This window comes from Herpailurus yagouaroundi, unplaced genomic scaffold (genome assembly GCF_014898765.1).
Source record: "Herpailurus yagouaroundi ecotype Mexico unplaced genomic scaffold, PumYag 217, whole genome shotgun sequence".
NCBI lineage: Eukaryota > Metazoa > Chordata > Mammalia > Carnivora > Felidae > Herpailurus > Herpailurus yagouaroundi.
Genome location: NW_024412448.1, coordinates 913,697 through 929,689, shown reverse-complemented (window position 1 = coordinate 929,689; position 15,993 = coordinate 913,697). Strand labels below are relative to the sequence as shown.

The following is a 15,993-nucleotide window of genomic DNA, read 5'->3' as shown; positions in this document are numbered from 1 at the left end:
CAGGGAGGAGAAAAGGTAAAAGCAACACAAAGAACCTAAGAGTGAGCCGATGCTTTGGCGGCCTTCTGGGACCCCTGGACCTCCTAATCCCCCTTTATCAGAGCAGCCAAGATGCTCTGGATGCCTGCTTCAGGCTCTCCTCCGCGGCCCCCAGTGGGGACCAATATCCCCCAATGCCAAGCAGAGCCAATGCCAGCCTTCGTCACCTGTACACCTGGACCCTGCCCGCTGTCTCCCCTGGGGCCTGGTCAGCCATCCCAGAACACTGCCACCCCTACCCAGTACTGAGGAAGCAAGAGGTGGCAACTTTGTAACATGAGAATCCCAAGACTGAAGCACAAAAGACTACCTGCTCCCAAGAGATTTTTCCTACTTTCAGTCTAAGGAAAAAAGAGAGACTTTATCATAACGGGCTAGCTTGTGGAACCCTGGAGCAGGCATGTACTGCGCCTTTAACAAGCGACTGAACCAGGCCCCCAGAAGGGCCCTAGCACGGAGGCAGCTTCTCTCTTGGCTCACCTCTTGGCTCTTTACAATGGCTTTGTATCTCTCCAAAGAAAAGCATTCTCTGATCCTTAGTGCAAACTTCCGCCCTGCAACGCCCACTTCTACAGGTCCTTCAGTGCTGGCCGAGTGCAGAAACTTAAGAGCAAAGGTTTCTTATCAGACGTTTTGCTGGACTTGCTCTGTATTTCACTGCTCAGAGTAAGTGCTTCATTTAAGCCTGATCAACCTGGAGAAGGCGAAGGTCCCAGCCTCTGAAACAAGCCTGGGCAGGGTGGGGAGGAAGGCCGACCCTTGATTCCACTGCCCCAAATGTCCAACAGCAACAACATACCTGTCTTCCCCGTCTCTGGGGAAACCTGGCCCCTCACACACGCTCGGATCAGGGGCCTCAAGTGCACGATATGCTAATGATCACAGTGGCAGAAAAACTGCGCTCGGGGGAAGCTATTGGAGCTCATTTCTTTTCTCTTTGGTTGGTGGGGCAGGAGGTGTCTAAGACAGTAACGACTCTGGAACAAAATGGGCACATGGAGTCAGCAGCAGGGCTCTGGGTACTTCACTTCCGGGAAGAAATGTTACAGCAAGTTAACATTTCAGAAAGGAAGATGCCAGAAGCCCTCCCATGCAATGGCTCTGTGCTAAGAATGGTAGTTCTTAGCCCCCTTCCCCAAAAAGTCTCTCCTGATTCTGGGAAAGGCCCAAACCCCCTCACTCTTCTGAACACTGCAGCTATTCATTCGACCGAAACAGGCATAGCGTCCAGGCCAGGCTGCTTAGCAACCTGTCTCCTCCAGCTACTCACCCCCTGCCAGTCAGGTGGGCAAAGAGGAGGCAGGCCTGAGCTAGGGAACAGAAGGGTTGGGAGGCCGCCTGGAAGACTGCCATGCCGAATTCAGGTTGGTCATCAATCAGCTGCTCTACAGAGAGTGCCCGTCTCCAGGGGCCCCACAACAATCCCTTTGTAGCAGTGACTCCGGAGGAACCAATGTTAAAAGAGTGTGGCAGCAACAAAACGTGGGGCTGTAAAAGGTCCTTAAATTTTCCCTCTAGGGGACAGCTTTCTGGGTACTAATTGTGGGAAAATATCAATTGGGTACATCCTACCTCCCCTCCGTGGCCAGTTGGCTGGTCATCCAAGGACTGACCGTTAACTATTCAAAGGCTCCCTGGGGGCTCCTTCCCAAAGCACCGCAGGGCGCCAGCCCCTCAGCCAGCCCCGCCCGAGGAAGGAGGCACGATATCCACGATATCCACGTGGGAATGCTACCGGGGCTACTCCAGAGGCACAGGAAGTTAGTCACCAAACATGAAGTGTCTCTTGTAAGAGGAAAATACTTGTTTACCCGAAGGCTCCTTGGGCAGGGTGAAAGGCTGTCAGCCACTGCGGCCTCCTAAAGCTCGTGCCCCCAGCAATGGGAGGGACGGGGATTCCCACGTTTCACAAGGTTCTTGCCTGGCTGAGCTGAGGCTGCTGAGTCAGGTCTCAGGCAGAAAACCAAAGATGGAGCAAAGTCACCAGCGGGGAGGTATCCCTTCATCTCTCAGACTTTCCTTTTTTGGCTTAGTTCCTCATTCCTCAAATCGATCATTTTACACAAATACAAAAAGGAATAAAGTTGATACTGGGTTTCCACTTGCTAACTAGTCTAGTCTTTTGCTTTTTTAACGTTACAACACGCATGTGCGCATGCACACACATACACGGATGGGGTGTGTCCGGAGTGTACCTGGAGCCCCATGGAGCTATGGGCTCTTGCTCAACCCCAAACTCGGCATCCCCAGGGACAACCCCCTCCCCGCAGTGGAATTCAGCCCCGTGATCCCCCCAAACCAAGTACCAACCTATGAACCATCGATCTAACTCAAGTGCAAGATTCTCTGGCCTTAAGAGAATCAAGTTTATAAAGTGACAACATAAACGAGCCACCATAGACTGGAAGCCATGTAGTTCTGCACAAAGTTCTCCTGGAAAGACTTTGGAAACTGGTTGTTCAGATCCCTCCTCCATGTCACAGACATTGGTGGGACTCCTAAGGCCCTGGACGATGAGACCACGGGAATCTGTGCCTCCTGGTGGCCACATCTTGTTAGGCTTTAGAATATAATTCTTCTTTCCTCAGACACAAATAAGCTGGGTTGTGAGCCTTGCTGAGCTCCCGGACACGTGTCACTGTGCAAAGGTTCCCCCAAAGAAGAAAGCCACCAAGCCAGGTTCTTCTGGATCCTAAAGCAGTTTAACCCCACATCCTGCCCTGAGCATAAGGAGGCTTGATTAAGTTCCACAATAAAGGGCCTGGAGCCACAGTCTCACGGGTTCTTCAAAGGGGGATGATTCCAGGACTTCAAACAATGCTGAAGGAAGGTCAGCAAGGAAGGAGAGTTGGGGTGTCTGGTGAGACCACGGAGGATGGCTGTCAAATACCCCAAAGACGCATAAATTTCAGGACCATTTACGCTCAACTGTCCATTGAAGCAAGTTTCATCCAATCAAAGCAGCCTCAGGGGAAGACAGGACTGAGGGCAGAGGGTGGTCCACACTTGAGATGAAGACCCAGAGAGGCACCCTCCTACCAGACATGCCTCAGATACCAGGAATTCAGTACAAAACGAACCAAACACCCATGCTAGTTACCCTGGCAGCCAGCCAAGAAAACCATTTGATGAAGCATTTAAGACAGAGCTAAGGAGAGAGATGGAAGGTCCACATTATTAAACTGCCAGCCGTTCAAGACCGCAGTTTTAAAAAATTGGCTATAGGTTCTCACTATGCCCTTAAGGAGGCAGGAAGGGAACAGTTAGGATATAAGTAAAAAGCAACAAGAAACCACTGTTCCTTTTCTTGCCCCAAAGCGGTGTGTTGGAGCGCACAGGGGGTGCCTGTCTTGACTTGTATGAATCCAACCCTCTGGCCTCCAGGTGGATATTCCCAGTTGGTTTAAGTCATGAACTCAGCCAGATCTATGCACCACACTGTTGTCTGAGTCAGCTGGGAGGCATGGAACCCACAGCCCAGAGACCTGGACAGACCTGCATACAGGAGAGCTTGGCCCCCAGACTCAGCAGGCTGAGAGGATTCCCCCCCGTTCACTAGGCAGGCAAAAACAAAGCATCTCACCTAGCAGCTCCTGGGAAAAAAGGCCAGGTAAACACTTCAGCGCTCCAGTTCAAGTCCAATTAAGACAAAAAGAAAAATGAAACAAAACGCATAGCTTCTGAAGAAGCCAAGTGAGACCACGGGAAAGGCACGAAAGGAAGGCTGAGCTGGTCAAAGAAACAAATGCTGAGGCAAGGCCTCACCTCCCGACTGTCCACACCCATCCAGCCTCCCCAGGCTTCACCTGAGCCTAAAGCCTCACTAGGGCGCAGGACATGAAGTGGCCTTGACGGGCCAGGGATGGCCCCGAAGAACAATGATCTGAACCTGCCAATTTTGGTTCCTTAATCAATTATGTCTGAGACCTGTAAGAACGCAGCAGCCACAACAGGGGCCTCGTTCTCAGGGACTGTAGAGTCTGGAATGTGGTTCCCCTGCAGAGAATACAAAAAAGTCCAGCCATCCAGAAACTATGACTGGAGCAGAGGAAGGAAGTAGAAACAATATGGCTCCATGACACGGGATAAGCTGCCATTTGAGCTGGGAGGATTTGCTCAGCAGAGAAGTACCAGATCCTGGAGGTTTATTTACAGCCAACAACACTTCGTCAATCCTTCCCGAGCCAGCCCCACAAAGCACGCTCAAAGGTCCAGCGTCCAACTGGAGACAAAGCAACGCGGCCTCCAGCAGCTGGATTCTGCCAAATCTAAATGTTGCTTTTTTTGCCCCAGCTTTGGAAGCATCAGGCACAGAGGAAGTACTCTGAACAGAGGGCAGAGGGCAGTCTCTCCGTGCTGCTGGGGGAAGAACGCTACGGACTACATTTTCTGATAGATGATGTAATCCTACATCTTAAAAGCAGGTGGCAGCTGGGGAGACAGATTAATAAAACAACGCCTTCTAAATCTTCTCTTCTCTCAGACCTGGCACTTCCCAAGTAGTTATTAAGTCTTAGTGAGATCTCACTTAAAAATGACTCCTCACTGGGGCGCCTGGGTGGTTCAGTCAGTTAAGTCTGACTCTTAATTTCAGGTTAGGTCATGATCTCATGGTTCACGAGTTCGAGCCCCGTGTCAGGCTCTGCACTGAGAGTGCAGAGCCTGCTTGGGAACCTCTCTCCCTCCTTCTCTTTCTCTGCCTCTCTCTGTCTCAGAATAAATAAAACTAAAAAAAAAAAAAAAAAAAGTTTCTTTATGTGGCCTGAGGCCCTGGGAGACTCCCAACAGGCCTTTTCAGCCTCCTTCTCCTCCTAGCACAGAGCCGGAGCAGGGCCCAGGTAAAGGCCCTCCCTGGAACACCTCCTCCCCACTGTTGCTGAAAGTAAGCCCTATTCAGACCTCAGTCCTCGGCTCAAGGAAGCCTTTATCTGCCCCACCCGCACCGGGCCAATGAGGACCTTGCTCTATTCTGGGCTCTTACTCACTGTCTTAGTTATCACTGTGTCCCTAGCACCTGCAGGTTAGTGCCCTGCCCACAACAGGTGCTCAAACACTGATGAAACGTGCGTGTGCGCGCGTGCGCACACACACACATGTACAAAGACATACTCTCCTTTCTAAGTGGCCAGTGGTCCATTTTTCAGCCCAGGTTAGGTGTTTCACAGTCACCTTCAGCTGCAGTGCTGTCCCCCTAGACTCCAGTTAGGCCCCAGTCAGCTCCAACGTGCAACTCAATGTCGGAAAGGGAGGCAGCAGGACAGGAACTAAGAAGGGGCCAGACGTGTGATACAAGGCTGATGACAGGCAGAAGGAAGAAGGTGGTGGGGGCATCAATACTGAATTAAAAAAACCCTTAAATCTAGCTTGTCGCTCCCAATCCTGAAACAAAAGACAGAATTACTGTAGAGTTAGTCCGTTTATTTGTTCCACAAATAATCGATTGAGCCTTTATTATGTACCAGGCAACGGGCCAAACCCTGGGGATACGATGTGAACACAACCCGATCTTGGGGAGAAATTCTGGGTGTTCCGCTAAGTACTTCAACGAAACATCACTTCACTGTCACCACAGCCCCATGAAGTGTGAGTGGACAACGCTGCGGCTTCAGATATGACTAGTGGGCCCAGGAAGCCCCCCTGACGGCATCAAACTGACACACGCGTGGGAGTCAGCTCAGGTGCCGAGAAAGCAGCAACGCTGGAACTTTTGTCAAAACACCTCCAAGCTGTAGGAAAAAAGTTACTGTGGTTTGACAGACAAGGGTGGGGCGTGCTGAGGGCTGTCAGTAATCTCCAGGCTCAGCAGAAGTCACCGAGCCCCAGGCTGCAAGGAGATAGCCCTCCATGGCACGGATGTCCAGCGTCCGTGCCCTGTTTTACCCCCCACCCCACACAGGGGAGCCTTCGAGAAAGCCGGTCGCCAGCACGTTTCCTTTAGGTGTATCCTGTTGGCCAGGACTGGGTCACTGCCACGGCACACTGCCTACCTGGGGATGGAGACACTCAATTTATCAGAAAAATGGGCGCAAGTTGGTGGGGTCACTTGGGGTCCAACAGGCTCACCTTCACCCCCAGCTCACCGATGGGAAAGACTCAGTTCCCCAAGCAGAGGTTTCTACAGGAAAGGGTGAAAGAGGCACCCGCTCAGACAAATGAAGCCAGCCCTAGAACTGGCCTCGTAGACTGAAGAGGGAACGGTTTCTTCTGAAACATCGAGCTCAACAAAGCCGACACTGCTGTGTGGTGTGATGCTCTGCCACGTGGAACCAACCAGACTTCGATGTCAACGCAAGGCTCTGGCCAGCAGCCATCTCCAAAGGGGAGCCTTTGTTATCTGACTATCCCAAGTGTAATCTCACATTTGAGTCAAGACGTGAAGATTCTGGGTTTGTTGAAAGTTGCAGAAGATGTTCAGAGAGGGCCATTCCATTCCTCTCTTAACACCTACGGTGTCTGGGTAGGCTTGTGCTTAGGTACAGAGGTGACCTCACATCAAGACTTTGAATTAAGCCTTCAGTGGTGGGCCAGGGTGCACTTTTTTCTGAAAGGTTTTCCACAAAAACAGTGTCTCTGTGCTTCAGGTTGTTATCTGGGGGCAGGGGTGGGAGGACTTGGAGCCAGCCAAGACAAAGGGAAACAGCTTTGTGAGACTGGGGACAGAAAAGTGAAGTCTTTGTGACACATAACACGGCCACCAAATCACAACGGCACTATCCTGCTTGAGAGGTCAGCCACCAAACTGAGGTGTGAGATTAAGATATAAGGCAAAAGTTACTGAGATATCAGAAAGCCAGGAGATTAGAAATGCAAACTGGTCTCCATCCACACACTGGCAGGAACAGGAATGAACCATCTACGGGGCTAAAAGGAAAGCCAGTATCTTTCAGGCACTGCTTAGAAAAAATGTACCTAACTCCAAAGTTAGGAATGCAAATGAGCAAACTTCTACTGAACACTGAACCCAGAAATTGCACAGCAGTATTTCAGGAGACAAGGATCAGAAAACAGAAGGAAGGTGGGAAGTGCTGGATCCCGAAGGGCGGGCAGCTTGCTTTCTGCATCAGAGAATTTTTCAAAAAGATAAATCTTGACTAGGGAAGGAGGCACCCAGCCACACCTTGGTTAGTAATCCATGGCATGTGGGCCCGAAGGGGAGAACGATGTTGGGGCTTGCATGGCCGAAGGCGGGCCGACCGGGCATGCGCAGGCCCCGGCTGCAGAACCACAAGGAGCGGGGTGAGGCTGCTGGGAGTCTGATCCTCAGGTGACTAGGAGCGAGTGCAGTCAAGAGGGCCCTGCTGGCAGTTCGGTGGAGCCGAGAGGGGAGGGCAGAGGGAGACTAATGGCCGTTCCCCTCTGCCGGAGATCACTTGCAGCGATTCCCTTTCTACCAGCAGTGTTCAGCTTAAGATGCAGCCAGGCCTTCTTTGGAAGGCAGCTCGACACAGGACCTAGCCTGGAATTCTTTCAGTCTGGACAACAAAAGAGCTACTTCCATAGCGCGCACCCTCCTCCTCTCCCAACCTCAGTCGTGTCTGCTTCTTGTATCAGGTCACCACTTAGAACCACAGACCCCGGCTGGGAGCGTGTACTGGGGGGTGTTCTCCTCAGCATGGAAATTCTGTTGTCTCCCACCTGTGCAAGGGCGACCCTAGCTTGATTAAAGAAGGCCATCTGGCCATTCATCGGGATGAGAACGAGGAAACGTGAAATGTTAAGAAGGCTTGAGCATTCTCAGCAGTTCAAAGGTCACATTACAACTTCCAGCAAGAAGAGTGGATGGCTCCCAATCCAGCAATGGTCAAGGGCCATTTCCTTCTCTGGTCCTGGGTGAGTCATGCTGTAACATTTTTTTCTAATCAGCACTCAAAAGCATTATGGGGTACATATGGGAGGCAGCACACAGGAGAAGGTAGGATAACAAAACCAAGATGGAGGGACCAAGTACACATTCTCGCTCACACACCTTAAACAACAGAATTCACTAAAAACTAACATACGTTATCCAAATCTCCCAGTAACCTCACGAGGCAGATGTTATTATTCCCATCTTACAGATGACTAAACCGAGGCAAAGCACAACAAAGCAGCTTCTTGCCCAGGAAGTGGCAATGCTGGGACCCAAACCCAAGTCTGTCTGACTCTAAAGCCTAGTCATAACTGCTTCCCAACTTCTGATCTCCTTCTCGACTAAGAGGCGGCAGATAATGACAGTTTCTAGGAAGCCTCTGGTTCAACCACCGGGGAAGCCAACATCAAAGACCAAGAAGGAAAAATACCTCTTCAGGGATGACTCTGTAGCAGGTCACAGGGCAAACGAAGTGTTAAGCTCTCAACTTAAGGGGAAGACAGCCAGAAGTTATTACCTTTTAACTATAACGATCAGGGCCAACAGCTCCAGAGGCCCTACTGCTCCAGTGAGTAATGTCTGAGTTGATCTGAATGGAACAACTGGTCCTGAAAACTTAATCATACAACCAAGTGGGTGCCACCACCCTTGTCCTTAGCCTAGGGACTTCCTGGGTGCTGACAGAAGGAATGTTACCAAATCCTGACTACCACTAAGCCCTCATCCTGTACCGGGTGAACAATCGTGATGACTGTAATGGGAACTCATTATTCCTTCTGACCCACGTAAAGAGCACGGCATGTATTCCGTCCACCAGAGTCTAACTGGAAAGAAACCACTTACATGGTATTTTATTCGATAGTAGCTACAAGTACTTTTATTGCTACTGTAATGTACTAACTCTGGTTTTATTCTATCTAGCTCCACGGGAATTGACGTGAAAAAGTGTGCTGATGGGGTGCCTGGGTGGCTCAGTCAGTTGAATGTCCAACTTTTGATATTGGATCGGGTTGTGATCTCAGTCGTGAAATCAAGCCCTACATCAGGCTCCGCGTGGGGCCTGCTTGGGATCCTCTCTGCTCCTCCCCTGCTCGTGCTCTCTCAAAATAAATAAGTAAACATAAAAAAAAAAAAAGTGTAGGGGTGCCTGGGTGGCTCAGTCGGTTAAGCTACCGACTTTGGCTCAGATCATGATCTCGTGGTTCTTGAGTTCGAGCCCTGCATCGGGCTCTGTGCTAACAGCTCAGAGAATGGAGCCTGCTACGGATTCTCTCTCTGCCCCTCACCCACTCACACTCTGTCTCTCTCTTGCTCTCCCTCTCAGAAGTAAATAAGCTTACAAAAAAAAAAAAAAGAGTGTTTTAATGACTGGTCTCACTTCTAGAAAAAAAGTTGGTGGATTGCAACCTTTCCTTACTATTCCCGTTTAAAGGTATTTAGAAAATTACAAAAAAACAAAAACCTTTTTCTTTTAGCAGTTTCACTGAGATATAACTCACATCCCACACAATTTTTAAGTGGTTAGCTTTTTTGAAAAAGGTTTTTTAAAAAATGTTTATTTTTGAGAGAGAAAGCATGCGCACATGAGCAGGGGAGGGGCAGAGAGAGGGAGACAGAAGATCTGAAGCTAGCTCCACGCTGTGAGCGCATAGCCCCATGGGGGCTCAAACTTACAAACTGACTGTGAGATCATGACCTGAGCTAAAAGTCGGCAGCTTAACTGATTGAGCCATCTAGGTGACCCTTTAAGTGTTTAGTTTTTTTTTTTTTTAATTTTCAAAGTATTTATGTATGTATGTACGTATGTATGTATTTGGGAGAGACAGAGACAGCACAAGTAGGGAAGAGGCAGAGACAGAGAGGAAGAGAGAATCTCAAGCAAGCTCCAAGCTGTCAGCACAGAGCCTGACATAGGGCTCGAACCCATGGAACCATGAGATCATGACCTGAGCTGAACTGTGAGCTGGACGCTCAACCACCTGAGCCACGCAGGCACCCCTAAGTGTTTAGCTTTTAATTTTTCAGTTATGTCCTGCTATTATAATTGCTCAGACTGTAACAACACAGAAAACATTTAATATTCAGATAGAAACATATGTACGCTATCATACGGACAAACAAAAAGATGGAAGAAGGAAAATGGGACACCTGTTAGAGGACTGTGGAATTAGATGATATTTTTTTCAAAATTTTCAATTCTTGCTATGATAATAATTTGACAATAAAATCAAAACAAACCCCTGATAAGGTAGCCACCAGAAAAACAGGACCATGCAATTCTTTCCAAGTCAAAGAACTCTAAGAAAAAGCCCAAGTTTATGCTCTAACAGATAACCTTCGGTGTACCATCCTGAAAAATAATTCTCAGTAGGCCATTCCACAAGTGTGGGTTCTCCCAGAGCTCACCCAGCAAAGGCACACGATGACCCACGCGTGAAGGCTACAAAGGGACTCGTGGATCCTTTACCACACCATACAACCCGCCCCTCTGGGTGTCCTTCATGATGAACAGAACCCTATGCTGCTTGCTTATGAAAAGCCTGAGCATCTCCCTCTCTGATTTCAAAGTCCTGGAGGTTGAGTGAACACGCTCAAAGCCCAAAGGGGAAAACGTGTGCTGCGGCAGTCCTGAAGAAGCTGGCACATGTTCCAGAGCCTCTTTCCTTACATGGTTGATACAGAGAATCGAGGGTTTCAACCGGAAGTGCTGCCCACGTGCAACTGCCGGCAGGCTCCTGAAAGTTCTCCGAAAAACATCAGTGGTCTGTAACGAATTCGTCGGAAACAAGCTCCCTGGGCAGTTTTCAGTCCGCAGGCGTAGCATTCTGAAACTTGCAAAGATCAGTAACAATGCTGGGTAGGGGGAGAGGCTGGAGAAGAGAAGCAGCGGGAGAGTACGGAGTCAGCTCTACCCCAAAGCAGATCCTTCCTCTAGACTGCAAGCCAATTAATAACACTTGGCGACTGAGACACTTGACCTTCTTAAAGGAATTCAAGTGTGTTATGTACAGTCACCAAAGGTGAGACCCACTTACTTGGCCGAGCCAAGGTCTCTGGGGAGGGTAAGTGAGGACTCATCAAGTCCCTCTGCTCTGGAACTCAGAGACGATCTACCAACACAGTCCCTAAACTGCCATCAAGGCACCCCCAGGGAGCTACAGCAAATTCACAAAGGTGCACACAACATGAAATTTCAAGGAAAACACAGCATTACTCAACATCTATCAGATACCACACAAATTCATGTGTATTTTTTCAAGTGGCTATCAAATTCTGAGGATTGTCGTGTTGATTCTTTAGAGCTAATTGTTAGGTATTTCTTTTGGCCTATGAATTCATTCGTTTTTTTTTTTTTTTTTTTTTTTTTTTTTTAAGATTTATTTATAAGTAATCTCTACACCCAACATGGGGCTTGAACTCATAAACCGGAGATCAAGAATCACACGCTCCACTGACTGAGCCACGGGGCACCCCTGGCCTAGGAGTTCTGTGAAAAATTCCTGAGACGCCAAGGGTGCTACGAACTGAGAAAATGTGGCAACTTCTGACATACAGGATGAGGACATCTGACCCGACTCAGTTTTGCCTAAAAGGCCAAGGAGTGCCAACAACTGCATTTTAGATTGTGAAAAACACGGCCTTGTGCACCCTTTCTTGTAGCTATCACATCACCTGGTAAAGCGGGCATCAGAGATGAGCCGAGGGCAGCCGAAGCTATGTGCCTGTGGTCCCACAGCTGGAGGGAAGCCAAGCCTGTGCTCGACCCAGGTCTTCTGGGTCCAAGTCCACTAGCCTGGCTCGAAGGTGTGAACTCACATTTCTGCACTAATTTCGGGGTCCAAGAATCTCAAAAATGTTTTTTCTTAACTAGGATTATGCATGCACATCTTTTAAAAAATGCCGGAACCACTTCTCCCCCACCCGATGCCACCTTCTTGACCCAGAGAGGCTATTTTGTTTTGACAGATGTTTGCTCTTTGGGCCAAGAGGATTCCTTCCCTGGGTCAAAGCTGGGACTGCAACACCTCAGGGAGGCCGGCATTCCCACCCCACATAGCGAAGCCAGCCCTCCCAGTTAGCTGGCAACGGGCCGCTCCAGCTTTCCCGTGCCAGGTCATCAATGCCCGTGTTTGTTTTCAAAGGAAGGGTGTGTCAGAGACAGTAAGCCAGTGGAAATACCTTCATCCACAGGAACTGTGGGAGTGGGGAAAAAAATAAACAAGGGAAAACGTTCCAGGGCAACCGAGGTAGAACACAGACAAAGGAGAGTGGGAAAAGGAAGCCCATATGCCAAGGGCAAACAGATGGAGGAAACACTTAAGCCATCTGGCACCCCTGTCCCTGCATGAAAGAGCTGAACAGAGGTCTGCCACTTCCGCTCTGACTTTTTCTAGGACAGCAGTGCCACCTTCTGTTGAGTAGTCCGATCTGAGTCGGGTTGCTTACTGAGGAGGTAAGACCAGAAAATTGAAGTTAGAGGAAAAGACGTGACGGAACAGAAGTGTCGAAGCATTCTGCCTCCTGTGGAATGCTCAGCCACCTTCTTTTCTCTAGTTAAGGGCAAACTCAGCCACCCAGAGCGCAATCCCTCCTCCTCAGGTGGATGGATCAGGACCAAAGGCTCTCTCTAGAGGTGGGTCTGGAGTTATCATTTCTTTTCTTCTTTAAGTAGGCTTTACACCCAGCACAGAGCCCAAGACGGGGCTTGAACTCATGATCCTGAGATCAAGACCTGAGCTGAGATCAAGAGCTGGATGCTTACCTGAGACTGAGCCACCCAGGCACCCCGGGAGTTATCCCTTCTTACTCAACCCCCCAAAAATTTGTCTTGAAAAAGGTCCAGAAACAGGGAGCTCACTACCTTAAAAAACAGCTCAGCCCACGTTTGGTCAGAGATGACAAAAAGCTCTTCGTTATGTGAAGACAAACGCGGTCCCTGTAATTCTTCTGTATGTTGCTTCAAGTTCAGCCCGTGGCTTCCACCTCCCCTCCCCCCAAACAACAGATACACTGCAGGCTCCTCCCTGGTTGCCTCTCCCAGCTCCTAAGCCTTTCATGTGATGTGGTTTCCAGTCCCCTCACCTTCATGATTGCTCTCCTCTGAGTGCATTCCAGTTTCCAAATGCGGAATTCGATATTCCCACACAAGCCCAATGACAGGGTGACCAGCCTGGGAAGCAAGCATAGGTCACTGCAGTGAATGCTCCTGAACATGGACATGCCAACACTATTAAGCTAATCACCAACTCAGGTTTACTCAGTTAACTCACGTACAATGAATGAGGCAGATTTTCTTAAGATGCCTGTTTTTGGGGCGCCTGCGTGGCTCAGTTGGTTAAGCGACTGACTCTCGATTTCGGCTCAGGCCACGCTCTCACAGTTTGTGAGTTCAAGCCCCGTGTTGGGCTCTGCGCAGACAGTGCAGAGCCTGCTTCGGATTCTCTGTCTCCTCTCTCTGCCCCTCCCTCACACTCTCTCTCAAAAATAAATGTTAAAAAAAAAAAAAAAAAAAAAAAGCCTATTTCCCAGGTGGCAAACTCTGAGGTTAAGGGACTTCTCCAAGGAGAGCTGGAAATTCAGATTCAGGTCTATGACTCCAGAACCTTAACTTCCACCCCACAGGGGCTGTCTCGTCTTACTCTGGATATGCTACCCCCCTCACGGCAGCTCAAGGTCCCGCAGGGCTGACAGCTCACTGGACACTTACAGAGCAGTGGAAATAGTCACCAAACAACTACTTAGTATGACTGACCCAAGATTCTGGCTTCTGAAGAAGAGTGGTTCTCAAAGTTGATCTGTGGACCCCTGGAGGTCTGTAAGGTCAAAACTACTTTCCTAGTACTAAGACATCACTTGCCTTTTTCACTGTTCCACGCTGGCAGGAGCAATGGGGGGCAACTGCTGGCCTTTTAGAACAAATCAAGGCAGCTGCACTGAGTTTTGGCCGTAGGGACACTCTCAGTTACCAAAAAAGCCAATTTCACTTAAAAATATCGTTGGTGCTGGGGTGCCTGGGTGGCTTAGTCGGTTAAGCCTCTGACTTCGGCTCAGGTCATGACCTCAGGGTTCCTGAGTTCAAGCCCCACATCGGGCTCCGTGCTGTCAGGGCAGAGCCCGCCTCGGATTCTCTGTCCCCTCTCTCTCTGCCCCTTCCCCGCTGGTTCTCTCCCTCTCTCTCAAAATAAATACAGTTTAAAAATATATATATACATATAGCCTTGGGGAAGCAGTAAAAATGATTCGCCTTATTAAGTCTTGACCTTTGAGCACAAATTTAATTATTATTATTTTTTTGCATTTTGTGTGATGACACGAGAGGTCCCATAAACACCTCTGCTGCTCACTGAGGTCCAATGGTTACCTCAAGGAAAAGCACTTAAGTGAGGGAGTTACAAGGTGATCTAGTTGCTTTCTTCACGGAATGCCATTTTTACTTGAAAGAATGACGGTGCTTAGTCAGATTTGAGTAACTGGCAGACGGTTCCTAAAAAAATGAAGCAATTCAAGATCTCAAGTAAAAACTAGCATCTTAGAAAATGTATACATCCCCACTGGGAGCAGACAGCTTTCCAATACTTAATGGCTTGTCCGATGAGATAGGTAATGTCATTAACAAATATAATTTTTTGGATATTATAAGACAAAATGCATCACTGGAGATCTCAGTGAACCGACATCTTCCATGTCACCAGTGCCGGAGGATGCAATACCAGTGTGGCCAAAAGAGCCACTGAGAGTGCAAGGCAGACCCGTGGAGGTTAATGAAGCCGACTACAGAAAGTTCACGGAGAAGGGTTCACATCCTACAGTGCAGCTAATTTTTAGGAAACCACTGCCTGTTGAGTTCTGATCTAGTATCAAAGAAGAAGATTCACAATCACCTAAAGGGCTATTAAGATACTTGTCCTCTTTCTAATGCCCTGTGTGTGAAGCCAGATTTTCTTCAACTACTTCAACCAAAACAACGCACTGCAATAGACTGAATGCAGAAGCACTTAAGAGAACCTAGCTGGCTGTCCGTTAAACTGGATGTTAGACCTTTAGGAGACCCAATGCCTGTCTTTGTGTTTTCAGTTTCAGTTTCTTTGGTTTCAGCAATATTTTTTGTTAAAATGTGACTTATATTAACATGTAATGGATTTAATTATTTCAAAATAATAAATATCTGGGGCACCTGGGTGGCTCAGTTAAGTGTACGACTTGGTTTTGGCTCAAGTCATGATCTCACAATTTGTGAGTTCGAGCCCCACATCCGGCTCTGTGCTGACAGTGTGGAACCTGCTTGGGATTCTCTCTCTTCCTCTCTGTCCCTTCCCTGCTCACTCTATGTCTCTCAAAATAAATAAATAAACCTTAAAAAAATATTTAAGGGGCGCCTGGATGGCTCAGTCGGTTAAGTGTTCCACTTCGGCTCAGGTCATGATCTCGCGGTCCGTGAGTTCGAGCCCCGCATCAGGCTCTGTGCTGACAGCTCGGAGCCTGGATGCTGCTTTGGATTCTGTGTCTGCCTCTCTCTCTGCCCCTGCCTCACTCATGCTCTGTCTCTGTCTCTCTCAAGAATAAACATTAAAAAAATATTTAGAAATTTTCTCAATTAAAAAAAATTTAATGTTATTTAATCTCTCAAAAATAAACATTAAAAATACTTAAAAATTTTCTCAAGTTAAAAAAAAAAATGTTATTTTTGAGAGAGAGAGACAGAGCACGAGTGAGGCAGGGGCAGAAACAGGGGCAGACACAGAATCCAAAGCACCATCCAGGCTCCAAGCTGTTGTCACAGAGCCTGATGTGGGGCTTGAACCCATGGACCGCGAGATCACGACCTGAGCCGAAGCTGGACGCTTAACCGAATGAGCCACCCAGGCATCCCAAATGTTTCTCAATTTTAAATGAAGTGATACTCTTTGGGATCCTCAGCTTTTAATTGTGTAAAGGCACCAAAATGTTTTGAGAACTGCTGTAGTAAAAAATCAAAAGCAGATTTTAAAAAGCCAAGGCAGTTGGGGTGCCTGGTGGCTCAGTCGGTTAAGCGTCTGAATCTTGATTTCAGCTCAGGTTATGACCTCACAGTTCATAGTTAAGGCCTTGTTGGGCTCCGCACTGAG

At 48.5% G+C, this 15,993-nt stretch overlaps 1 protein-coding gene across 3 annotated transcripts in view; it reads right to left on the bottom strand.

Moving 5' to 3' along the window:
- Positions 1-15,993, bottom strand: part of SAP30BP (SAP30 binding protein) — a 36,794-nt gene that overhangs the window by 14,145 nt on the left and 6,656 nt on the right. Inside the window, exon 4 of one of the 3 annotated variants that reach the window (XM_040456410.1) lies at positions 520-642. The exons of the other annotated variants lie outside the window; for them this stretch is intronic. Coding sequence (XP_040312344.1) covers positions 520-642 — 123 coding nt within the window. The remainder of the gene's footprint in view (positions 1-519; positions 643-15,993) is intronic. 3 annotated transcript variants of the gene reach the window in all.